This window comes from Helianthus annuus, chromosome 6 (genome assembly GCF_002127325.2).
Source record: "Helianthus annuus cultivar XRQ/B chromosome 6, HanXRQr2.0-SUNRISE, whole genome shotgun sequence".
NCBI lineage: Eukaryota > Viridiplantae > Streptophyta > Magnoliopsida > Asterales > Asteraceae > Helianthus > Helianthus annuus.
This window is the reverse complement of record NC_035438.2, coordinates 27,661,322-27,687,684: the sequence shown is the minus strand read 5'-3', so window position 1 is coordinate 27,687,684 and position 26,363 is coordinate 27,661,322. Positions and strand designations below refer to the sequence as shown.

At 38.6% G+C, this 26,363-nt stretch overlaps 2 protein-coding genes across 2 annotated transcripts; one reads left to right on the top strand and one right to left on the bottom strand.

Annotated features, from left to right (window-relative positions):
* Positions 1-4,923: 4,923 nt before the first annotated feature.
* LOC110865085 (NDR1/HIN1-like protein 13) lies at positions 4,924-6,177 on the top strand. Its single transcript, XM_022114287.2, has one exon. The coding sequence runs from the start codon at positions 5,092-5,094 to the stop codon at positions 5,959-5,961; it is 870 nt and encodes a 289-aa protein (XP_021969979.1). The 5' UTR covers positions 4,924-5,091; the 3' UTR covers positions 5,962-6,177.
* Positions 6,178-20,973: 14,796 nt separating this feature from the next.
* Positions 20,974-23,633, bottom strand: LOC110944572. The gene is made up of 2 exons (XM_022186230.2): positions 22,945-23,633; positions 20,974-21,052 (listed from the first exon to the last, which is right to left on the bottom strand). Exons 1-2 carry the CDS (start codon positions 23,631-23,633, stop codon positions 20,974-20,976), a joined length of 768 nt encoding a protein of 255 aa, XP_022041922.2.
* Between the last annotated feature and the right edge of the window lie 2,730 nt (positions 23,634-26,363).

The window sequence follows — 26,363 nt, the reverse complement described above, 5'->3', positions numbered from 1 at the left end:
CAAGGGGTATTTTTGTCATTTCATGTATTCTGAATTATATTAAAATTTATAAAATCTGAATTATATTAAAGATTATAAAAGGAGAACAAAAACTGATGTGAGGGAGGATCGAACCTGGGCCTCTGGCCGGTTCAATAACAAACGCACAAGACAGTAGCCAGTGAGCCATGCTGACATTTGTGCAAGAAATGGATTTTTATTGATTTTATTCTTTGATTCAGTTCATCACCTACACTTGAAAACAGAGGACCAAAGAAACCCTAATCTTTCAAGTTCAAAATTAATCATGTTGGACCATGGAGTTAAGTTAGTAGCCTAATACAACAAAGTTTGTTGGGTTCAAATGTGTTAATCTGTTATTTGCATAATATGAATTAAAGAGGCACTTGCAATCTTGAAACTTCAAGTTGGTTTCCTGTAGTCTTGTCATTCAAATGTCAATAAACTTCAGTTAAACCATTTAATATTATGTTCATTATAGGAAGCCTTTGTTGGTGGAATTGAAACAATATATGCAAGTCTAGAGTGGGCACTCAGTGAGCTAATAAGAAACCCAAGAGTAATGAAAAAGCTGCAACAAGAAGTCACAGAAATAGCACAAGGAAGACCCATGATTTACGAAGAGGATTTAGAGAAAATGCCTTATCTTAAGGCGGTCCTAAAAGAGTCCCTTCGATTGCAGACTCCAGCCCCTCTTCTTGTTCCTAATCGTTGCCATTTTGAACTTGAAAGATTAGGGTTTCTTTGGTCCTCTGTTTTCAGGTGTAGGTGATGAACTGAATCAAAGAATAAAATCAATAAAGATCCATTTCTTGCACAAATGTGAGCATGGCTCACTGGCTACTGTCTTGTGCGTTTGTTAGTGAACCGGCCAGAGGCCCAGGTTCGATCCTCCCTCACAACAGTTTTTGTTCTCCTTTTATAATCTTTAATATAATTCAGAATACATGAAACGACAAAAATACCCCTTGACTAACTGAGGAGCATGGATGGAGTTAAGTCAGTTGGACCAAAATGGCAACGATGAAACCTTTTTGGATCCAGATGTTAAAAATGAAACCTTTGGACTATACTCGCAAAACAGCCCAAACCACAGGGACTATTTTGGCAATTAACTCATTAATTTATTTGTTCTTAGTTAAAAATTACATAACAAACAACAGAAAAAGAAAAAAATAGAAGCAATTTATCTTCCAAATCTTCACCGTCATCAGTCTCTTTCTTCTTTGAAACTACAAGAACTGTCACAAATAAATGGCATTTTGGTTTTGGTGTGGTTTTTTGTTGTTCGTGTGTTGAAGTGGCTTTGTGGATGTTGGAGACATAGATCGACGACGTGTGGGTGGATGCTATTTGTCCGTCATCTTCATTATCATTATGGAGTTCAAAATAGCATTTACACTGGGATTGGTCTCTTCTCCTCATCCAAACCTTTTTCAAAAACAAAGAAGACAAAATGATATATCAGTGTCACCAGTCTCTTTTTCTTGAAATTTGTCCATCTCATGCAGCAAAATCTTACTCCCCTCACCTAACAAACCATTCAGCGAAACTTCATGCAGAACAATACTGAATATCCAAGAAACGATGTTTGCCATCGTTGATTTTTTTAACTTTTTGTCGATGGTGTTTTTTTTTTTTTTTTTTTTGTGTGTGTGATCAATAGAAGGTGTAGAGACGTTTCTCTTTATAGAATGTTTTTGGCGCGTAATTTAGGCAGGATATTATCATAACAATAAATGCAATTAATAAAGTATCTGGTTTTGCTCAGCTTTATCTGTTAAGTCTGTAACATGTTCCATCTTTCAAGCTTGGTGTTTATATTTTATGGCGTTTTATATTTTATGGTGTTTTTGTAGGCCAAGTCCTTAACTAAAACACAGAAAAAACTACGCAGTAATAAAATTGGCGTTTTGTATTTACTTGGCGTATTATATTTTAATAGCGTTTTATGTATGAAAGGATGTTTACCCTTTTTATCCTTAATGAAGCACGTTCTAGTAATAAAATTGATGTTATTTATGATAACGCCACCGCGCCAATCTAGTCCATAGATTGTTTTGATCTGACGATCCATAGCCGTTCTCACACTTTTCACCGTTTTCCCTAAATCCTGACCCTACACACACACACACACACACACACACACACACATATATATAGGGCCAGGATCATTTCAGAACCATAAATATTTACAGAACTCACAGAACTCCTAATAAACAATCTTTTTATTTATATATTTTTATGTTTAGGATAATTTTATCATTTATTATGTGTATTTATACGATTACATACATGTTAAGAGTAATTTTATCATTTTTTATATGTAATTTTATAATTACACATATGTAAACTAGTTTTTTTACATACATGTAATTAGTTATGACACATATATATAATTTTGGCAATTAAACATATGTAAACTACTTTTAACTTGTATGTAATCAAAGAAATACATATAATAAATGATAAAAAGATCCTAAATACAAAAACTTATATATAAAATGATTGTTTATTATGAGTTCTGAAAGTTCTGTAGTTATTTAGAGTTTTGAAATAAACTCAACCCTATATATATATATATGGTAAGGATAGTGTAAAAAGGGCCTAAAGTGTGAGAAGTGTATTATAACACTATATATAATACTATATAACACCATATAAACACCGTATAACAATATGTAACACCATATAATACCATATAACACTATCTAACACTATATTAACATTATATAACAAATATAACACTATACATCTATCATTGACATGCTATCAGACAAACTATAGTGTTATATTTGTTATATAATGTTATATAGTGTTACATAGTGTTATATGGTATTATATGGTGTTACATATTGTTATACGGTGTTTATATGGTGTTATATAGTATTATATATAGTGTTATAATACACTTCTCACACTTTGAACACTTTTTACTGGATTCTCTACCTATATATATATAGGGGCTGGTTATCGTACAAATGCGCTTATCGTACATTACGTACGCTACAATCTCAGCCGTCAGATCATCTTCCCGCATTGAAAATCGCATGTTGTTTGTTTGTAACAATTTCGCATGTTGGTTTTTTTAACATGCGATTTCATCAAAATTACCACTGCGGAATTGTTACAAAAAACCAACATGCTATTTCATCAAAATTATCACATGCGAAATTGAATTATCACATGCGAAATTGTTACAAAAAAACAACCTGCTATTTCATCAAAATTATCACATGCGAAATTGAATTACCACATGCGAAATTGTTACAAAAAAACAACCTGCTATTTCATCAAAATTATCACATGCGAAATTGAATTACCACATGCGAAATTGTTACAAAAAAAACAACCTGCCATTTCATCAAAATTATCACATGCGAAATTATAACAAAAAAAAATAACATGCGATTTTCATTGCGGGAAGATGATCTGACGGCCGAGATTATAGCGTACGTAATATACGATAAGGGAATTTGTACATTACCCTTTACCTATATATATATATGCATAGTTACATGAAGACAATTAATTGCAAAGACCTCCAAAGTGTAGTAAAAACTACTCCCCTAAGACACAACTAAGATATGTATCCCGAATTTCTAAACCTTAATACCCCCAACCGGGGCTGCTAAATGTATCCATTTTTTTTGTTATTTTTCATACCTTCTTCCTATAAAATCACATTTAAATTTATCATATTTACCCCCTATACATGTCATATTTTTATAAAGTATTCTTTTTGTTTAAAAAACAAATTTAAAAGTGTTAAAAATATTGTAAATGCTTTTTTTTGTCAAATTTTTGTTTGTTTTTTATGTTTATTTAAAAAACATACATTTTCTTAAAGTGTTTACTTTGATCAGAAGTCTTAAACTAGTTTTAATTTGATTATTACAAACTTCTTACACAATTAAATTTGAACTTATATAGATTGTTAATTTATAGTTTGATAAAATTATTTTAGTGCTTGTTATTTTTTTGTTCAACTACATAAATGGTTTGAATAATTAATATGTTCTAGGGCTGTAAACACTATTTATAAAAAACTTTATTACTTTTTTAATAAATAAATTTTGTTAATTATTTTTTAAACACATTTAAAATATTAAAAATTATAGAAGTGAGACCTTTATAATATAAACTAGAAAAGAGAAAAAACTTTTTTTAAAGAGAGTTCAAAACCTTTTTATTGTTTTTATAAGAAAAATGTTATTATTTATTTGTAAAGATGTTCAATAAAAAACTATAATCAAAATACAATTTGAGAAAGTGTCTTTAGAAACAATATGTGAAAACTTAAAAAAAATATTTTATTTAAATAAAAATTAAAAGATAAACATTTTTTTTTGAAAAAAAACATCTGTAATCTTTATTTACACTTTGAATTTGTTTTGTAACAAAAAGAATATTTTTTAAAATGATGATTTATATAGAGGGTAAATATTACAATTTTTAATATGATTTTATTTTTATAGAAATGTGAGTATAAAAAGTAATAAGAGAGGATACATTTAGGGTGTGTTCCCGAGTTAAAAATCCCTCCCATCCCCTCCATGTCTTTCCAAATTGGAAAGACTATTATCAGGCAAAAAAAACCCCATTTTCCCTCCCCTCCCCTTCCCCTGTTAAATGGATCTCTAAAACACAGCATTAGCTTACCCTAACCTTAATCCTACCCCTTAACAAACTCCTATCCTAAACCACATCACTCCTCAAGTTTCCACTATACGCTTTTATTTGCCTCCTTTTTACATAACTAGAACACCTAATCGGCTACGTGTGGATAATACAGATGATTCTTATTATTGCGTATAATGAAATCTCCATCCATCTTAGGTAACCACTCTTTATTACAATCTTATCGTATTAAACAAAATAAATATATAGGTCATTAATAATATTTTGTTTTTTTTGCATTAAATCTACACGTGTGACAAATACCTTATTGCCACAAAACACACAAATCCCAAACCTTTCCATTTTTATGATTTTATCATATCACACACCACCCTCTTATTTATCCTCTCCACCACCACCACCACCACCACAACAACCCACCGCCGCCACGTCATCATTTAACCTCCAAACATGACTGACAGAGTCTACCCTTCATCAAAACCCAAACCCAATACCACCACTAAAACCACCGCCGCCGGTGGCGGCGGCGGCGGCACCACCACCACACCAAACCGAAACCTCCCACCACCACCAAACAAAACCCAATTCAACACCACCACCGCCAACAATCGCCACCCTTACCGCCCAAACCCCACCACCACCACCCACCGTCGCCGGCGCCGGAGCTGCTTCTGCCTATGCTGTTTCTGGTCAACACTCATCATCCTCCTCCTCCTCCTCATCTCCACCATCGCCGGCTGCATCCTCTACCTCCTTTACCACCCCCACCGCCCCACATTCTCCATCGCCGCCCTCAAAATCTCCCAATTCAACCTCTCCACCACCTCCTCCGACGACACCACCCGCCTCACTTCCAAACTCAACCTCACCCTCTCCACTTCAAATCCCAACAAAAAAATCACATTTTTTTACGACCCATTTACCATAACTTTACAATCCCACGAAACCCAACTCGCAAACGGATCTTTCCCTAATTCTTTAACCATCAAACCCAATAACATCACCATTATTCACTCACAGTTATACACCACCTCCTTGCTTCTTGACCCAGAAACTGTCACCAAAATAAGATCAGATCTGAAGAAGAAATCTGGGATGCCGTTGAAATTACTGTTGGATACTGAAGTTAGAGTCAAAATTGAAACTTTGAGGACGAAAAAAGTTGGAATTCGGATCGAATGTGATGGGATTCATAGCTTGATTCCGAAAGGTGGTGGGACTGGGCGGAATACGACGGCGTCGTCGGCGGTGGCGGCTACTGTAACGGCGGCGAAATGTAAGCTTGATCTTCGGATCAAGATCTGGAAATGGACTTTCTGAATTTTATTAATTTTTTGGGGTTTTATTTTATTTATTTGTGTATTATAATTTTTTATGAGGTTTTTTTTTTTGCTGGTGTAATCTAAAGGAACCATAACCACTTCTTTTTTTTCTTTTTTATTTTCTTGTTATTTATTTTACTATTTTTCATCATCAAACTGCAAATGTAACCGTTATATTTATTTGGGATACATATATTTCTTTTCTACACCAAAAGTTGTCACTTTTTCTTTAATGTATTTCTATATGGTACACACTCAGATAGTTAATTAGTGACTGATGTAATACGAAATTTTTGGGTTTAATCTAAGCGAGTTTAGTCTGTTTTAAGTTGAAAACACAACATGTTTGGTTAAGTATGTTGTGTTCGAATTGACATGTCAGGTTCATGGATTGGGTTTGTGTTTAGTCTAAACGATAGCAGTTAGTTTTGAGTAAGAAACATATACACGTTAAGTTAAATATGTTTTATTTGGGTTGACCTGTTGGGTTCATGGATTAACCCGAATACGAATCTCACATGTTTGAGCTTACGCTAAATGAGTTCAGTTGGTTTTAAGTCACAAACATGAACACATTAAGCTAAAGATGTCGTATCTGGGTAAACTTGTGGGGTTTATGGATTGGCCCGTTTAGCATGTATGTTTATTTTTAGGAATTTGAAAAACATGTGTTTTATGTCATAAATCAAACAGGTTTTTTTATATTAAATTTAAAAGATTAATGGATAATATAAACTATTAAATTTTTATAGTTTGTATAGTAATACATGAATACATATTAATCAACTCCCCAATATATGTGTTTTGGTTGTCATAAATTTATATAGAATATTTGAATCATCTGTTCATCAACTCTGGTGATACAGTATTTAGATTTGTACTTTTTAGCTCTTTGATACTTCTATTAACTATTTGTTTCAGTTGAATCAGTGAAGAAGATTGCTTGTGTTGATATTACCATAACCCTTTATTATCATGTATATTTTAGTTTTCGGAAATATAAACTAGTTGTAAAACCATGTGTAATGGTACACATGAATAATGCCCCACTTTAGGGCATTTTACGTTATGTGACAGTCCAGTCAGTAATGCGGCGTTTTTCATGAATGAGTGTAATGGGATATGGGGCATTATGTTAAAAGAGGTTTAATAATAGAATTAAATAAAAAAACTATCAAAAAATGTTATTGAACAAAAAACCATCAAAAAAGGGTGATTAGTCAACACACAAGGGGCTATGGCGTTGTTTTTAAAACACCTTTCAAAAAAATTTAAAAAAAAACGCCCCGGGAGGCCGAGGGTTGGGCGTTGTTGGGCGGGTTTGGAGAAAAAAACGCCCACTATTCAGACGACTATGCTTGGTCTAATGATTATGGTTTGATAAAATTGGCAAGTATTTATTAATATAATAAATGAAAATTAAACATGATGTTTTATCTATATATGGAACACTTTGTTTACCATTAAATAAACTTTAATATTTAAGTTATATTTTTAATATTGGTACAACGACATATTTGTCGGTAGCTTCACTTAAATGGCTAAGTTTTTGTTTTTTCATTTTTGTAGAGTAATGGTCCAGCTTGCATATTATTCATCCCAGCTGGAGTGTATGTTGTCCCATCCATCCAATGTCATGTAAATCTGAATATTAACATATAACATAACATGAATAGTAAATTTTAAATATTTTATTCATAAAAAACTTGACAAGTTATATCAAAACAGGAGGTAGACGGGCAATAATTCGTGTTGCCACCCCTTTTATGAATTGCAAACCCTAACCTTACAAAGACAAACTCCACCCCTGAGGTTGGACAAATGTTGTGGATGACTCGTTAGACCCTAGTCAAGAAGTGGATAGCTTATGACGCTAGGGAGCCAAATGCATCAAAGACAAAAGGACAAAGACATGCTAGTTCTCTGCGCAACCTTTAGCGTGCTTATTTATTTTTACATGTGCAAACTATTGTAACTCAACTTTTTTCGTGCATTTACAATAATTTGAACCACATCATTTTTTACATTTTTTACATGGGACAAACACAATACTATTAGACCACTTGATCATATTTAATTATAACTTATATATTATTATTATAAAAAATTGACCTAAGAGATAGTATTGAAATTTTTATATGTAACACTTTTAAGTAACGTTACATTGATTTTCAAGGCCAGGAGGAGTGCTCATCGAAGAGGACGCCACCACCCGCCGCCACATCACCTACCTGGCGACCATCGACCAGAACCAAGGGTGGAACCTGTTCAGGTACCACTCACACACCACGACATCTCTCTCCTCTATAACACATACAGACACAATCTCGCTCGCAGATTCGATAAACAACAACCGATTCTACCATCCGAATACTCCTACTTGAACCGCCAGTGACGGTATTACCGACCCGGTGTGGGGCACCCGAGAACACCCATGAGCCCTAAGAGTAACAACTTTCACATGTAAATTTATGTTTATCTTAAAGAAAACTTACAAGTTTTATTTTAATTTAATTTTTTTGTCATGCAATAATACCTTTGTCAAATACGAGCTTGTATTACTAGTGGTCGATAAATCCTCATATGCGAGTACATGCGCTGTTAGTGAAAGTGATTACTAGGGGTCTAAATATGTCGTACGTGCGACGACATGATGTTACCGAAGGTGATTATTTGATTTTTATGGTTATGGCTAATAGTAATTTTTACTGTTTAGTTAGTTATTATTATGATTTTAGTAATCTAATGTTTTGATGGTTTGGTACTAATTTATGTAGATGATTATTAAACGCAGTGTTTTAAAAACCGGTTCAAACCGGCCGGTTGTACCGGTTAAACCATCCGGTAAAACCGGTTAAACCACCCGATACACCCGGTTGAACCGCCCGATACATCCGGTTAAACCGTTTTTAAGCCAAATCCGGTACGGTATAAAAACCGGATTTTAAAACATTGATTAAACGGCTTAATAAAATATGGCTATTCGTAAGGTATGATTATTAAACGATCAATTTAATTATATTATTAAATACTTGTCAATTTTATTGTTGATGTTTGAATATATGGTTATTTGTTGAGGTATAATAATTACTAAACAATCATCCATACACCTAGAGTTTGCAAATATATATTTATCGTAATCGTAATTGTAATTTTAAATATAACTAGGGTTAAAGACTCGCCCGCTTTGCGGCGCGGGTAAATCGTAAACATTGAATGAATTAGTCCAAACGTTATATGATGCATTAACCATATGAAAACACACATTTCGACGTATCCAGTTAAACTCAATGTAACCTGTATAAGCATTGTGATTGGATCAAACGTAAAGTAAGTCAAATTCATATCGAACAATCATAACGTATTATATGTGACCCAACTCATACATAGAAAACGTAACGGGAATGAAGGAAAATATGCACATGTAATCGAAAGGGATTAATTAGAGCTTTCGAAAAAAAAGGAGAAAAAGAAACCATAATTTGACTTCACTCGGTTCGAAACATACTTTACGAAACATACATAAAATAAACACGAAAACATATTATATTTGACATGAATCATTTCCGAAAAACGTTTACGTCGAAATGTAGAACAACTTGAATTTATACGAAAACGTACATAAAAATATGCACGTAAAAATGGTTTGTTTAAACGAAAACGTATTATATTTGACCTAACTTGTCTATAAAAAAAGTATACGTCGGGATGTAGAACAAATCATATTTATACATGCCCGCACATAAAATATGCACGTAAAAAATAGTTTTTAAGTAAAGGAAGTATATGGGTAAACCGAAACAAAATATTAGTAAAAAAATCAATAGGTTAAAAACGTTCGTAAAACCGTGCCAAGTAGCACCAATGCCACAACCACATCGACTCTCAACATCGTAAAAATAAAATAGATAAAATGGTAAAAATTACACTAAACAAAAAGTAGATTAAAATCGTTGAACCACGCACACGCGTGACAGTGTGTTAATGCGAAGAAATGAACCAGAAACGTAAAACGTAGAAAATAATAACTTAGTCGATCTAGGACCCGCCCGTTACGACGAACTTTTCAAAAGGGAAAAAGGGGACGTATTGTGACGGGTCTGTCAAATATGAAAAAATAGAGCCAAAAATGTTGAACCTCACATGCACGCTACGACATGTTAACTCCCAAAATTTAGAACGAAATGTAAAACGAAAAACTTGCGAAAGATAAAAAGTATGGGGGACCAAAGTTGTAAATAATAAAGTGTTGCGTTAAATTACAAAAGATGAAAACTTTGAGTTAAAAGTAAAAATTTCAAATGGGTTAAAATGTAAAAGATAAAACTTTTAGGTTAGAAAGTGAAATATCAAAGTTTTTTTTTTTTTTTTTTTTTTTTTTGAAAAACTCCCCAAGCTTGGGGTACAAATGTTAATGCATTAAAAAGTTGCTAATTTATATATGGAATAATATCTATTATCCATATCTATATTTATGTCTATGTATATAATACTAGGATTATGCCCGCTCGCATTGCGCCGCAGATATCATTAATGCAAATCGTTTATAACATAGACAAACCATTAATGGTTATTACATACTTACAATACGATCGAATACATAACACCTTCATACAAAATGTCATACAATATAAACTAATAAACTTATTCGTTTTCATATAACAAAGACTATTACAACAATAAGCATACTACTTTTCCAAAACATAAGAAACCCAACTGAATTTTTGTGTACCATCAAAGTGTGAGCATCATGGTGTTGTGGCATCGTCTTTTTTTTTTCTACCAATGGCTGCCGATTGCAGGTACATCATAAACAGGGGCTTAATTGTCGGTTACGCCCATCAACTAGTATAACAAAAAAAAACACCGGTTGTCTTGGAATTGCGTGTACCGGTTCACTGACAAAATTAATAATTCATTATCCGTGAACATAACAAAAGGTAGGTAATAAATAAAATGATAAGTAGTAGGACTACCATTATGTAATCTACTCCAGCACATGCATCCCAGGCCGAAATGTGAAATTAAAATACGCACCCAACTAGGCAGGCAATAAGGAAACTATGAATCGACAAAGTAAACACAATTCTGCATAAGGTGTAATAGCCAAGGTACACAACAATATAACTCTAATCAAACTAAACGACACTTGGTATAAAAACTAACAATACAATATCAGTTATCAACCATTGTTAGTCACAAGCAGCCATAAGTTCAGATTAAAATTATGGACATCTCGAACGGCTAAAGTAAAGAGCCTAATCATGAATGCCAATATCAGCTATGCCGACAACCTTAAACACGTAAACATATAAAAGATTGCTATGAAACATATCATTCAGAGGGGGTCATGGCTTCATTCCTATTCAGAGGAGGACTTTGCCAATGCTTCTTGAAATACTTAGGAATGAATTTATCCACTATATTAGCATCAAACTGGGTAGTCAACATTCTGTTACAAAAACAATAAACAAATGTTAAACAAACGAAGCAAAAAATTAAAAGTGCTAATCCAACATAAGCCCCCACAAACCTAGCTAGTACAAACAAAACAACAAATTGAAAAATACGGTAAAGTAAAGAAAACCAAGAAAGGCAATGTTACAACCAACAATGAGCATAGATGTTGTTGATTAACATTATATAAATAGATTTACAGGGACGGGTTATTGACTGCAACTAGTGGTTGCGTTAAATCCACTTTCGTCGCCATGTCTAGATAAAAACATCTTTATAGCCATGAGAAAGTAAACATAAGCTATAAATACGCTATCATAGGAACACTAAATAAACTATGAATGCCACTTACCTCATGTAAACCCAAAAGGCAACAACTAAGCAACATAACAATTAAGAAAAATGTCTCAGATGAGGTTACCCTCACCATCATCGACCAGATAACCAAAAGGGTACTTCCAAACATCCACCAATTGCAGTCGTCATGTTTATGGGAATCCAATATACGTACAAACTACATATGACCAACCAAAACCACAATTCTTATACAAATCAAAAGAAAAATATAAGCCAAGAAAAAAAAAAACAAAATAATATGAACAGAGGCTCGAATTTGTAGCAACGGAATTCGCTTTCCCCAAAATTTACCATGGCCGCAATCGTAGTTGCAAAAGGTGTGGATAAAATCTCTAAACACCACAATTACCATCTACATTGCCCAATTAAGATATAGATCGGATCTACAAACTCCGATATTACTACTACTATCGATCATCATCATAACCTCGTCACTACAAAACCAAATACAACAATGAAGCAATGTGAAAGATAAACATGTAATCAATATGTTACCAATGGTAACAAACAATAACGTATCAGCAAATCATCACATACCCAATGGACGACATGGTCCTTTGAAGTGACCCAAGTCAAAGATTTCTATGCATTATTGATTGTACTTCTAGCTTTGTGTGTTTCAGCATAGTGCCATAGTGTAACAACTCTCATTAAAATCCGTAATTAGAATGATAATTACTCAATAAGGAAACCCTAACTGAGACACCCAAGTAATTCTACACTAACCCTAAAATTTTCATAACAACCAGAATCAGGATCAGGGCCCCTAAAACCCGAGGAGGGTTAAACCCTAATGGACGATTATCCTTATTATTCGTTGTCACAAATGAAATTGCATGCAACGTCGACTCATCAGGGCTAGATAGGTAACGAAGCATGCCTAGTCTACTTTGACACCCCAGGCTATACGCGGGAGGTGCCACGAATTCTTCCGCGACACGCGGGAGATGCAAATTTTGGGTATAAATAGAGGGCCTTGGGACTTGAATTCTGACACTGAAACGACGTTAAAATTCTAAATGTTCGCTGAGATATAGTCGAAATACTATAAACACACACACTGATCACGAAGTGCTACCACAATTCAGGGTAATAACTCGATCGCTATTACGATTCATTTTCCGACTGATCAATATATCCAATGGATGTTTAAGTGCCGCCCACATAGGGTTATACTTTGTCGTTCGTCGTTAAATCGATGGATGTTTAAGTATCGCACTTTGTCGTTCGTTGTGAGAATTTGATCTCGTGAGTTATCGTAAATGATGTATTGATTACTAACCCGGTTTTGTGTGCATTGCTATTTAAATTAGGTTAACAAGGCTAAAACCATATTCTGTCCGTGTTAAATCTGCAATGTGAGTCATTCTCTTTTTATCAACTGTTTTACAATACTCCAAATTATTTTCAGAATTATAAATTACAGTGATTAAGTTTATGTAATCACCAAATTACAGCCAGTATGTGGGGTATTGTGCACATTACTACTGTTTAATCACATTAGGTGGGCGAACCTAAAAATAAGTGATATACGTCATTCATTGGGGCAGCCAATGGTGATATGACCACAGTCACAGATCCGGTCGAGTGACAAATACTGTGGGTAGTTGGTAGATATCAGAAACATATGTAAAAACTCTTAATACTGTAAATTATAATAAACGAGTCATTTCAGTAAACTGAATGATTCACTCAGTATTTCCCACTGACAAAACCTTTTTCAAACATGTTTCAGGTAATCTATTGTAATTCGGGAAAAGTGCTGGGGAGCATTTCAAGCTTAAGATAGTGGCTCATTATAAAATAAAGAAATATGTTTTGTAAAAATAAAGATTTCTCAGTAAAATCTTGTTATTGTAAATTATCGGGGTTTTATCCCGAATTGTGAAATAAAATAATCGGGAAAAGTTTTTAGCTTTAAAACGATCCTGATGATAAAATTCCGCTGCTAAAATCACATAAATAAATATCACGGGATTTCTGTCCCGCGGCTCCTGAAACGGGTCAAACCGGGTCGGGGGCCGTGACACATAGACACGTAGACATATTGTAAATAGCCTAGTACGACAACAGAGTCATCCTCACCCACCGAATAACCAATACAACACAAATTTCCAGCAACAACCATCTCGGCAAAGCATCATATACCCAACCAAAAGGGTAAACAGTCTCGGAAGGCTGAAGAGTCACCCTCACCGGCCGAATACCTTTTAATACACAACTATCCAACAACAATCGTAGAAGCATAGCATCATAGACCCATACACAAAGGGTAAACAATCTCAGACAACTAAATGGTCATCCTCACAGACCGAATGCACCTTAACACACAAAAATCCAACAACAACCATCTCACCAGAGCATCATAGACCCAACCACAAAAGTATAAATAGTCTCCGCAACTAAAGAGCCATCCCCACCAACCAAATACCATTAAATGCACAAAATCCAACAACTTTGAAACACACGCAAGTATGTCATTGCATGACAAAACATAAAAACAAGAAAAAAACAACATGATAGCCAACATCAGAAACCAATCCGCAAAAGCAACCGACATGCAAAAATGCTCAATCGTGTAAAAACAAACCATAAAATACATTTTGGGTACACAAACAGTTACCAATAAGCATATTTTCACGTCACCTCCGTAGGATAATCCGACAACATCGCGAAGATAAAAACCAACCAAACAAAGTAATATAAAGACGAAAATAAAAACACCAAGATGATCAACCAACATACGACAACAAAACAACAAAATAGTTACCTAAAGTCGTCGATAACTCGCCGAAGAATCGCCAGGAAGGTAGTCTATGTAGAGAGAGAGTGTGTGTGTAATGGAGGAAGGCGTATTGAGGGGTCATCCTTTTAAAACCCCCACCAACCTGTAGCAACTTGAAGATGTTCAAGAAATGAAGTAGGATGAACAATGTTTTGAAAAGTTTAACAAAAAAAGAATTTTAAATCCCACTTTGGGCCTCAAAATGGTGATGTTCCAACCATGGTAAACTTTTGGAAACACTCCTAGAGGTTTTGAACCTTGATACAATCTGCCAACACTTGGAGATTTTGGAGATTTGGGAGGATTTGGGAGTGATTTGAGAGAGTGTAAAGTGTTTAGAAAGTGTGGAGGAAAAGGGTATTTATAAGTAGGAAAAGTGGCTTAGGTCAAATTAAATGTTTAAGGTGGTTGGGGGTTGAAAAGGTGGATGAAACATTAAAACCCGTAGTTGGGTGAACAGACCTGCATGGTCATGCGGATCACAACTCGCATGGTCATGCATGTCAAGTGCATGCTCATGCGAATGTGCAGAATTTCAAGAAACGTTCCAGAATTTGCAATTTGACCCCTAGAGTTTGATAATTCAATCATTTTTTTTGCTAAAACTCATAATTAAGCATGTTTTTTGGTACTTAAGGTGTATGTAAGTATAAAACACGTATGATCACACTCTGAAGCGAATATAAACTTAAAGTATGGTTCGGTTTTGTCTACAAACACGTATTTGGTGATTGATTGCATAATGTACAAGTATGAGTCTAACATGATTGATATAAAATATGATTTTCCATCATGATCAATTATCTCGGATTACAAGTATTGAAATGAAGTACATAAAAGTTTCTAAAAATAGAAAGTACGAAAATATGGCATGTTACAGTTGTACTGCCTAAGCTTCTTTGATGACTTAATTACTAGTTGGATATTATTCATATTAATGTTCTTAGCTTTATGCTATTGTAACACTCTAAATTGTTTTAATAGAAAAACATGTAGCGAAAATGCGAACCATAACTTTTTTTCATTAAAACAAGTTAAGATACTTAGAAACCATTATATAAATATTATTTCGGTGTTACATCGTTCATTCTTTCTTATTACATTCAACAGAATCACAACTTCAATTGACTACGTGACCACGCCCCCGTCTATCCGCGTCCTGACTCGATCTTCAATCATTCCTCACTTATGAAAGACTTGAACATCCGACAAACACCACATAACCGTTTCGTTAGTTAAGTAAGTAATGTGCTGAAAATGGGTCAAATAAAACTAACTAAATTACCCTATTTCTAGACTCTCTAAGCTTTAAATTTATAAAACTAAGACTCGACCTAAACCCTAAAAACACGCAACCGGCAAGTGAACCGATCGACGTAGTAAAGCTAAAGTAAGTCCGAGTGTCGAACCCATGAGACTCTACTGACTACGCTACGACTCTATCTAGACTCAAACTGACACGACATACTAAATTGTTTATTAATACCAAAAAGCGATCCACACTTCTTACCAAAAAAGCGAACAAGAGCTGAATTTTGACGCGAATTTCGGACCGAAAAACTGCGATTTCTCCAAAACGGCTTTGAGTTTCGAGCTGAAACTTGGTAGGGTTGTAGATCGAGTCTAAACGCACATCATATCCAAAAATCAGACGAAACGGACCGTATTTACCTGTTCAATTTGATGAAAAACGATGAAAAACGTGAAAAGTAGGTAGAAGATGAAGAAATAGGAGAAATCGGATCTGAATCGGCTCAAATCTAGTACGAAAATGATGTGTTTGATCTTGCAATCGAGCTCCTAGCTCTGATACCACTTGTAGGACCGGTTTTGCGACTGTTCGATTGCGTAACGAACGTTTCACGTGCGGAATCCGTGAACGAACGTGACCGAACACACGATAACGTACTACTAATGTGATTCCATTGCTAAACTTGACGTGTACGGTACAAGAATCACAAATACAATACTTTCTCTCTCTACTTTCTCTCTCTAGAAAGTCTTCTCTCCAAGTCTTCTCCAAATCTTCTATCTAGATCTCCAAAAGTCTTACTAAACTAGTGACATAATCCCCTATTTATATGGTCAAGGCTATTTAATGAAAGTTCACACTAATTACAAGTTTGCCACCTTGCCATTTCTAACTAAATATGACATTATGCACTTGATTCCTTCCGGCTTTTCACTACGACTCGGATTGACGAAGGCGATAGACAAAATATGCATCAACAGGGGGGGTTTCTAAAAATCCTAAGTAAAATAATAAAATAATACTAGAAAGCTAGACACGAACTCAAACGAAGGGTCTGATCAGTGAGAATGAAGACTACCTAGGCTAGACGCAGGCTAAACTCAGAATGGATTCTTATATGATAATGATGTGGTGTGGAACCGGGATCTTCTAATGCTAAACCTATTAAGATACCACTAAGCCCCTCAAACACTCTCGAGGCGATTCTTGTGGCACTACCTAGGATGTTATGCTCACCGGTTTTCTAGATTTCTTGTCCGTCCTCTAGTTTCTTGAAAGTGCTTATGTAAGACGCTCTACTTTGCCGCGCGAACGTCTAAAGCAACTATGGGTTTAATCTTGGCTTAATAGACAATGGGTGGTTAATTCCTTATAACTACTCCGAGACCTATTAATATCCTTGAGCCTTTCCGCGACGAGTCTAGCAGCACACTTGATTTTAATTAATTACCGAATATTGTTCCTAAGGTTACTAGTGCACTTTTCACCCTAAAGGATTAATGACTTATTTATGTGATATAGACACTCACCTAAATCAAGAACCCTAATCCGACTCTATTCCGTGATAAAGACCGTCACCAAGAATCGAATGGAACAAATAAACAATAATAAAATAATCACAAGCACACATACGCACCAAGACAAACTATCATAGCGTTTACAATACAAGAAAGTCCACAACCACATCAATAATCAAATAAAAATCCAAACTTTGTTATGCCATAGTCATCGCCTAGGTAGTTTATGGTTTTAGCCGGAAAACATCATCAATAACATAATCAAAAACATTGTATAATCTGAATTCATGGGTAACAAGGTTTAAACAAACGAAGGACGAAAGAAAAAGGTATATAGAACCCGAATCTTCACTCCCGAATGCTCCAAAGTGCTATCCCGATGATTCCAAGCTTCCAAGATGCTCCAACCACGTCCACAGCCTTCAATCAGCAGCCAATCCTTGCCCTAAGATGCCCAAGTTCGTCTCTGTCCGGCTGTGCACGCGTATATGTTATTATATAACCAAAAACCCTAACTTGCCATGCAATCCGCAACCTTCTGCCGACACAGACTCTTCAGGCGGCCCGCGTAAAGAAATGGGTCGAGATAACGCGGGTCGCCTAAGGGTTTAAATCCTGAACATCTTTTCCAAAGCTCTCGCGGCCCGCCTAATGATCATGCCTAAGTTGACGCGGGGCGCGAGAGGTTGTTATTCTTTTAATTCTTCCTTTAAGTCAATGCGGGGCGCGAGAAGATGCCTGTTAAGTCCACGCGGCCCGCCTGGGAGCTCCAGAACTGTAATTTTTCTTTGTTTCAGCTCCCGACTTCCTCGGTTTCCGTGCCAGTCTTCCGCCTTTCCAGATTTCTGCTCGTTTTTACTCCTTTTGGCTGTAAAGACCTGGAAACACAAATAAATCAAAAGTATGTACATTCTAACCTAAACCGACACTAAAACTAACTGACTAACGACTAAAACCGACGCGAATACCGATGTATTTTGCAATACATCAAATATCCCCACACTTATCTTTTTTTCGTCCTCGAAAAAGAATAATGCAAACGGAATCATAGTCAAGATAGTCGATCGGGACAAAAGCTTAGATTATTTTATTAAATCGATACTCGTGTTAGCCGCGATTGCAAGTATAATGATCCTCTTAAACCCAACCCGGTTTCAAGCCCTTATCATGCAATTTAGGTTCAAGTTCGGTCAATCCACCTAGGGTCTCACGCTACGAATTGCAAGTCCACCTACTCCCCCCTCAAGCTTATTGGACAAAAGGAACCACCACTGGGTTATTTCCTAACCGCCTTATACCAAGATCAAGAGAGTTTAAAATCAAATCTATTCTTCCATTTTTTTTTTCACATTTACGAGCGTAGACGTTGCTTTCCCTCATCCTAGAGGTATTCCGGCTGTAGAGTCGCTATCCCCAACCACAGATTACATAGGCCTCGGTACTTTTTATTTATTTTGCAAGGTCGATTTCACACATTCTAGCGGTATTCCGGCTGTAGAGTCCCTATCCCCAACCACAGATTACATAGAATGGCTACTTTCATTTAGTTTCTAGCTCGCTTATTTATTTTATTATTTTTTTTTCAACGAGATAATGACCAAAAACTCTAACGATCTTAGCTTATAACGGCATCCCTTATACTATTATTGGCGGTTTCAATTTCCCCACTTTCCCTAGATGAGAACCCACTAGTAGACCGACAATTAGGTATAATTAATATCAAAGGAACCCGAAACCGAATCAAGCCTACCCGCGCATCCCAAACTAGACACAAGCACGATTTTTTTATCTCATATTATTATTATTTGAACCCGATCAAAAACCCGACTTTTCTATCATTTTCCGTTTTTATTTTGCAAATTTCTTATTTCAAAAGACATTTTCTATTTTTTTTTATTTTTTTATTTTATTTTATTTTATTTTTTTTTGTTTTGTTTTTTTTTTTTTCGACTCAAGACTCACTAACTAAAAGTTCCCATCCCCACACTTGAATGTTGCATTGTCCCTAATGCAAGGATGTAAACCTGACTCCTAAAACCTAAAAACAAAAATAAATAAATAAATATACAAGTATACAAGTGGAACGACTTAGCTGAATCATATGTGAGACTGTCAGTATGCCAGTCGATACCACACATGCCCTCTAATCCAAAACGCGCTCAGCAAACTGTACTAACTCGGACACGCGAACGGAAGCGGCATCAAAATCAACCTATCACTCAAAACATACTAAACCCAAAATAATATAAACCATCAAGGTATCATCACAAGTATCAACCAACCCACAACCCGACCAACCAATATATCATATCAATACAAACCGACTAACGAGGATCAAAAACAGCATAAAAATAAAACAAAAGATATAACTGCTGCAAGCACTGCTGCTCCTCCTCATGCATCTCCTGCTCCACCCTGCTCTCCACCAGCAGGCTCCTCCTCTCCACCAGCGGGACCCCCCTGCTGTGGCTGCAATACCGGTGGTAGCTGTATATGGAAGTGATCATACAAAACCTGAAAACCCAGCTGCATCTCATGCCTAACCTGCTCCACCCGATCGTATAAACCCTCTAAAGTAAGCGGCTCTGGCCGTGGCTGCCTGAAAGGATACTCCCGTGCTGGGAGCTGATGTCTCTGAAGTGGCACCTGGTACCGCTCCGGAATCGTGGGGGTCGCTGCCTCCTCGGCAGTCGGATCCGGAGACGGTGGTGCTGGCAGAATCTCTGTCCATGCTAGCGGCTCGATAAACGTGACGATCCTAGCTAGCTGTAAACTCCTCAACTCCACGAGAGATGGAGCGGGTCCCTCAGTCATCCTCTCCGCCAGAAACTCAGCAAACACACCCAAATTGGCTGCCAACATAGTGATATACGGCCCACCATACAATCTGGCCGTACCACCCCCCTTCTTCGGCCTCGCTAAGGACCATGCCAAAATACTAGCTAGGTTGGCCGGCCGCCTCTCAACCATGCACATCAAACAAAACAAACTGTGCTGGTTTACCTTGTCTCCCTCGTGCTTTCCTATCAAAGTAGAACATAAAATCTTGTGCACGAACCTGTAAACCGGATCTCTAATGTCTGACGCCACCAAATTGCTAGAATATGGTGAAATAGCAATGGTGTGCCAGAAACGTGCCAAATCCTCCTTCACGACACACGCCTCTGCCGGGTCTCTCAAAACCTGCCTCAATAAACCTCTAAACTCATCTGACCCAACCTCCTCAGCCGAATACAACCCTGTCGCCTCTGCAAACTGCATCAGACTCATATTGTAAACCTGTTTGCCCAACGCAAACGAAACCACATCCGGCTGATCGAACCCCCCTGGGTGCCTATAAATGAATGTGGAGTGAAACTCCATAGTCAGCTCCAGATACTGAGGCATCTCACACTCCATCGCCCACCTAAACTTATCCCCTAGAAGCTCCTGAACTCTCTCGACCTGTCCCAACTTCCTAACCAAATCCCAGTCAATCCTTTTACTCTCTAACAACTTCACCTTCTTAATTGCCTCGAATTTCATAAACTCATATGACCCCACCGTAAAACGCAACAACGGGCTCTCAACCAGCCTCTCACTCTGCCCGTGTGGGGTCCCAGCATCCCTGTATGTGATCTCTCGAAGTACCGGAGCATCAGGCTACTCCTGTGCAGCCGCCTGAGCACGAGTATTGCGCCTCTTGCGCTTCACACCCGAAGATGATCCTTCACCTGACATCCTGTTCACAACAGATCAAATAAACATGCAAAACAGGTGAACCGTTAGTAATCACAAGCTATTTTTGGTATTTTTGAATTTTTTGATTTTTTTGGAATTTTTCTGTTGTTTTTTTTATTTATATATATATAATAAAATAATATTATAATAATGTACAATCGGACGACGGCCGTATAGCATTTCATTCGCGGCCGTTGTTCGATATAAGTGCATATCACAAAAACAACCCGAAACTAGGCCAACCTCGCCCGAATGGAGATTGAGTACGGGCGACGCGGCCTAAAATCGAGCGATGCAATAGTACGTGCACGACACGACACTAACACGACGCAACTATGACTCGAAACACACTAACGGACCCTAAACGACGCAAAACGACGCACATAACCCTAAAAACGACACTTATGACTCATTTTACAAAAATTTACACTTTTACCCCCTCCCGGCACCTTGCTCGCCCTCGAGCAATCCTAAGTGCCGAGAAAACATCACACACCAAGTGCAGAAGCAACGGAAGCAATGCGCGCAAAGTTTGGTGAAAAATGGAATTTTTATGAAACGGCGCGAAAAGCCTCCCCACACTTGGAGGTTACCATATCCTAAAACGAACGTCCGCGTCCAAATAACATGAACAATACATCCGCGGACAAAACCACCCCACCTATATGTATCTATCACACCCCAGGCGCACATCGCTCAAAGCAAGAAATCAATCAATCATAGCAAACCAAACCAAACCGCCCGCACCCTCTCTACACTATGACACGACTGACTCGACTCGACTGTGGTCCTGACTGAGTAACCGGACTGCTCAAACATCAGATTAGGACCTGCAGACAATGACTCGACACATAAATGACCAGCACATGAGTGATACTGACTCGATTAAACTAAAACTTTCAGACCCGACACTGCCCTAAACTGGACTCGACTCAATACAAAAAAGAAACAGAACATCAGACAAACCACTGACTCGACACATAAACATAATGCAGGAATTCATACCTTGTAGCGTAACCGAACCGAATGAACAGAACAATCTGGTGGGTGTCAACAGTGGTCTCAACAATGGTCTAGTGGTTGGCGATGAGGTGGCAGTTGACGGGTAGTGGTGGATGGAATGGTGGTGATTAACAGTGGGTGTGGTGAATGGTGGGTTATCGTGGTGGTGATGGGTGGTGAAGGGAGGTAGTGATGGGTGGCGGTTGACGGTTGAGATGAGGATGGTGTATGGCGGTGGGAGTAGAAACTGGTGTATGGCGGTTGTGAATGGTGGTGTTTGGTGGGTTGTGAATCGCCGGTGGAGTAGAAAACAGGTTAGGGTTTGAAAATGACATCGATTTGGGGTTTTGAAAAGGTGCCGACTGATACTGTTCACGCGACCCGCGTGAAGTGTGAAGCCATTATGAAGCGGGTCGCTTAAACTTGATTATTTTTAAAACCCTTTAACACCCAAGCGACCCGCGTGAAATGTAATGGTAAGTGAAGGCGGGCCGCGAGTGATCATTTATTTTGCACTTCCTTTTAAGTCCAGGCGGGCCGCGAGTGATAGGGATGAACCCTACGCGGGCCGCATGGACAGCACAAAACTGCTGTTTGGTTAACAGCAACAGCAGTTTACAGCAGAAATTCATTTTCATTAATCCCCATTTTACCCCCTGCATTTATTTTCGCGTTTTCAGCGTTAAACGTACCCGTGCAGCTGTTCGACGATCGACTTCGGCCTCGTAAAGGTGATGAAACCTGCAAAAACACTTACGACACACACAAGACGCAAGAACACACAAAACGACACAAATGACGCAAAAACTCGCAAAAACTAAACTAAAGACACGACACGGATAACGACGCAATATACAAACTCTACACTTGAGTTTTCACTCAAGAACCTACGTGGCGGTGCTAGGCGGGTCCGAAAGAGGAACGGTTTCCTCTTCGGCGGTATCGATGGGACCTCCTATGTAGTGTTTCAACCTATGCCCGTTTACCTTCCACACATGCGAACTCTCCTCATCAAACAACTCAACGGTACCATACGGGAAAACCTCCTTCACGACGTACGGCCCGGACCATCTCGACTTCAATTTCCCGGCGATCAATTTCAACCTCGAATTGAATAATAGCACCCGATCGCCCACTTTAAACTCCTTCAACTTTCGCAACTTCCTATCATGCAACGCTTTCGACTTCTCCTTGATACTCCAAGAACGATCATACGCGGTGTCACGAAGCGCCTCTAACTCATGGATTTGGAAAAATCGTCTCCTAGCGGCCTCGGTCAAATCTAAATTCACCGTTTTGAGCGCCCAAAGAGCCCGATGCTCTAACTCGACCGGTAAGTGACACGCTTTCCCGTAGACGATCATAAACGGTGTCGTACCTAATGGCGTCTTGTAGGCGGTTCGAAAAGCCCACAACGCATCGTCCAACTTGTCGGACCAATCTTGCCTACTCTTCCCTACCGTCTTCTCCAAAATCCGCTTCACTCCTCGATTCGCGTTCTCCACTTGACCGCTCGTTTGTGGATGATACGCGGTGGACAAGCGGTGCGTAACTCCATATCTCTCCAACGCCTTCTCCATAACCGCATTGCAAAAATGCGTGCCGCGATCACTAATAATGGCTGACCGATCAGTCAAGTATCCTCATGGGGTAGTAGAGAATTTGCTGGTGAAAGTCGATAGGTTTGTGTTCCCAGTAGACTTCGTTGTGCTTGATATGGAGGCCGATGAGAGAGTTCCTATTATTCTTGGCCGTCCATTCCTTCGAACCGCAAAGGCGATCATTGACGTCTTTGACGGTAAGATTTCTCTTCGTGCGGGTGACGAGGTTGTCACATTTGAGATCGATAGAGCGATGCAGCATCCTAGTTGTGGAGATGATGTTAGTGGGCCGTGTCATTCCGTCTATTTTCTCAATTCATTCATATCTTGTGTCGACACGTGCTTCGAGTACATTAGTGGAGCCGATCTGGTAGGTGAGGGAGTTGTTGACGAGCATTCTGAGGATGAGGTAGATGAGGTAGAGGAGGAGCGTTTAGATGAGAGTGACGAGGTTAGTACTGAGCCATTAGGGCTCGATGCGATTAGTGATGAGAGTACTCCGGTAGAGATTCCACCGCCTTTAGAACTTAAGGTTCTTCCATCCCATCTCGAGTACGCGTTTCTAGGAGAGAAGCCGAGTATGCCTGTCATCATTTCTTCGAAGTTGACAGAGGAGGAGAAGGCGAGGTTGATTGAGGTGCTTAGAGAGCACAGTGATGCGATTGCATGGAGGTTATCCGATATCAAGGGCATCAGCCCTACCTTTTGCACTCATCGCATTCTGATGGAGGACGTTTTCAAGCCTGTAGTGCAGCCACAGCGTCGGTTGAATCCGAATATGCAGGAGGTAGTGAAGAAGGAGGTGATGAAGTTGCTGGAGTCTGGGTTGATCTATCATATTTCTGATTCAGCTTGGGTGAGTCCTACGCAGGTTGTCCCGAAGAAAGGGGGGATGACGGTGGTTCTGAATTCGAAGAATGAGCTTATTCCGTCTCGTACTGTTACGGGTTGGCGTGTGTGCATTGACTATCGAAAGTTAAATGACGCCACTCGTAAAGATCATTTTCCGCTCCCATTCATTGATCAGATGCTTGAGCGTCTCGCGGGTCAGCAGTTCTATTGCTTTCTCGACGGGTTTTCGGGTTATTTCCAGATTCCTATTGCACCAGAGGATCAGGAGAAAACCACTTTTACATGTCCTTATGGCACATACGCGTACCGACGCATGCCGTTTGGATTATGTAACGCTCCTGCTACATTTCAGCGTTGTATGATTGCGATCTTTCAGGATATGGTCGAGAGTTCGATGGAGGTTTTTATGGATGATTTCTCAGTGTATGGTAGTTCTTTCGATCAGTGTTTAGCGAATCTTTAGAGGATGTTGAAGAGATGCGTGGAGACGAAGTTGATGCTGAACTGGGAGAAGTGTCACTTCATGGTGACTGAGGGGATTGTGCTAGGGCACAAGATTTCGCGAGCAGGTATTGAGGTTGATAGAGCGAAGATAGATACGATTAGCCAGCTTCCTCCGCCGACTAGTGTCAAGTCGGTTCGTAGTTTTCTCGGTCATGCGGGATTTTATAGGCGCTTCATTAGGGATTTTTCCAAAATCACTCGCCCCATGACGCGATTGCTGGAGAAGGACGTTCCTTTCGTCTTTGACGAGGAGTGCCTTCGAGCGTTTGAGTTTCTGAAGGAGAGATTAGTGAGTGCACCGATCCTCGTATCGCCTGATTGGAGCTTACCATTCGAGCTGATGTGCGATGCGAGTGACTACGCAGTTGGTGCGGTGTTAGGGCAGAGACGGGAGAAGCATTTTCACCCGATTTACTACGCGAGTAAAACGCTGAATGATGCCCAGGAAAATTACACCACTACGGAGAAGGAGTTGTTGGCGGTCGTGTTCGCGTTCGATAAATTCCGATCATATCTCGTTCTTTCGAAAACCGTCGTGTTCACTGATCATTCTGCTCTGCGTCACTTGTTTCAGAAGAAGGACGCGAAGCCGCGTCTTATACGATGGATTCTGCTTCTTTCCGAGTTCGACATTGAAATTAAGGATAAGAAGGGGGCAGAAAATGTGGCGGCGGACCACTTGTCTCGCCTAGAGGATCCGAAGCATGAGGAGATTCGTGAGGAGGCGATAGGAGACAGATTCCCTCACGAGTCTATTGATGCTGTCACGGCTGGAGCCGTGGACCTCCCGTGGTTCAGCGATATAGCCAATTATTTGGCCGATGGGTTTGTGATGGAGAGTTTGAGTTTGCAGGAGAAGCGCAAGTTGACGAGGGACGCTAGGAAGTACATTTGGGACGATCCCTATCTCTTCAGGATAGGCGGTGATCGAGTCCTGAGGAGGTGTGTTAGTAGGGAAGAAGGTGCGGGGATCCTGAGACACGTGCATGAGGGTTTGACTGGAGGACACCATGGTGCGCATGTGACCGCACAGAAGGTGTTTGATTGTGGTTTCTATTGGCCGACGGTGGTAGATGATGCGGCCGAGTTTGTTAGGAAGTGTGACCGGTGCCAGCGGACCGGCAACATCTCATCCAAGGATGAGATGCCCCAGAATCCCATTCAAGTGTTGGAAGTCTTTGACGTTTGGGGCATCGATTTCATGGGACCATTCCCATCTTCGAGTGGAAATCGGTACATCCTCGTTGCGATTGACTACGTTTCGAAGTGGGTGGAAGCTCAAGCTTCGCCTACGAATGATGCACGAGTGGTGGTGAGGTTCTTGAAGAAGTTGTTTACGCGATTTGGTACGCC

Excerpts from the sequence above, each read along its gene's own strand:
- LOC110865085 (XM_022114287.2), top strand. The coding sequence starts at position 5,092 with ATGACTGACAGAGTCTACCCTTCATCAAAACCCAAACCCAATACCACC.
- LOC110944572 (XM_022186230.2), bottom strand. The coding sequence starts at position 23,633 with ATGGAGAAGGCGTTGGAGAGATATGGAGTTACGCACCGCTTGTCCACC. Across the intron at positions 21,053-22,944 it reads GACCCGCCTAGCACCGCCAC|GATGTCAGGTGAAGGATCAT; the intron begins GTAGGTTCTTGA and ends TGTTGTGAACAG.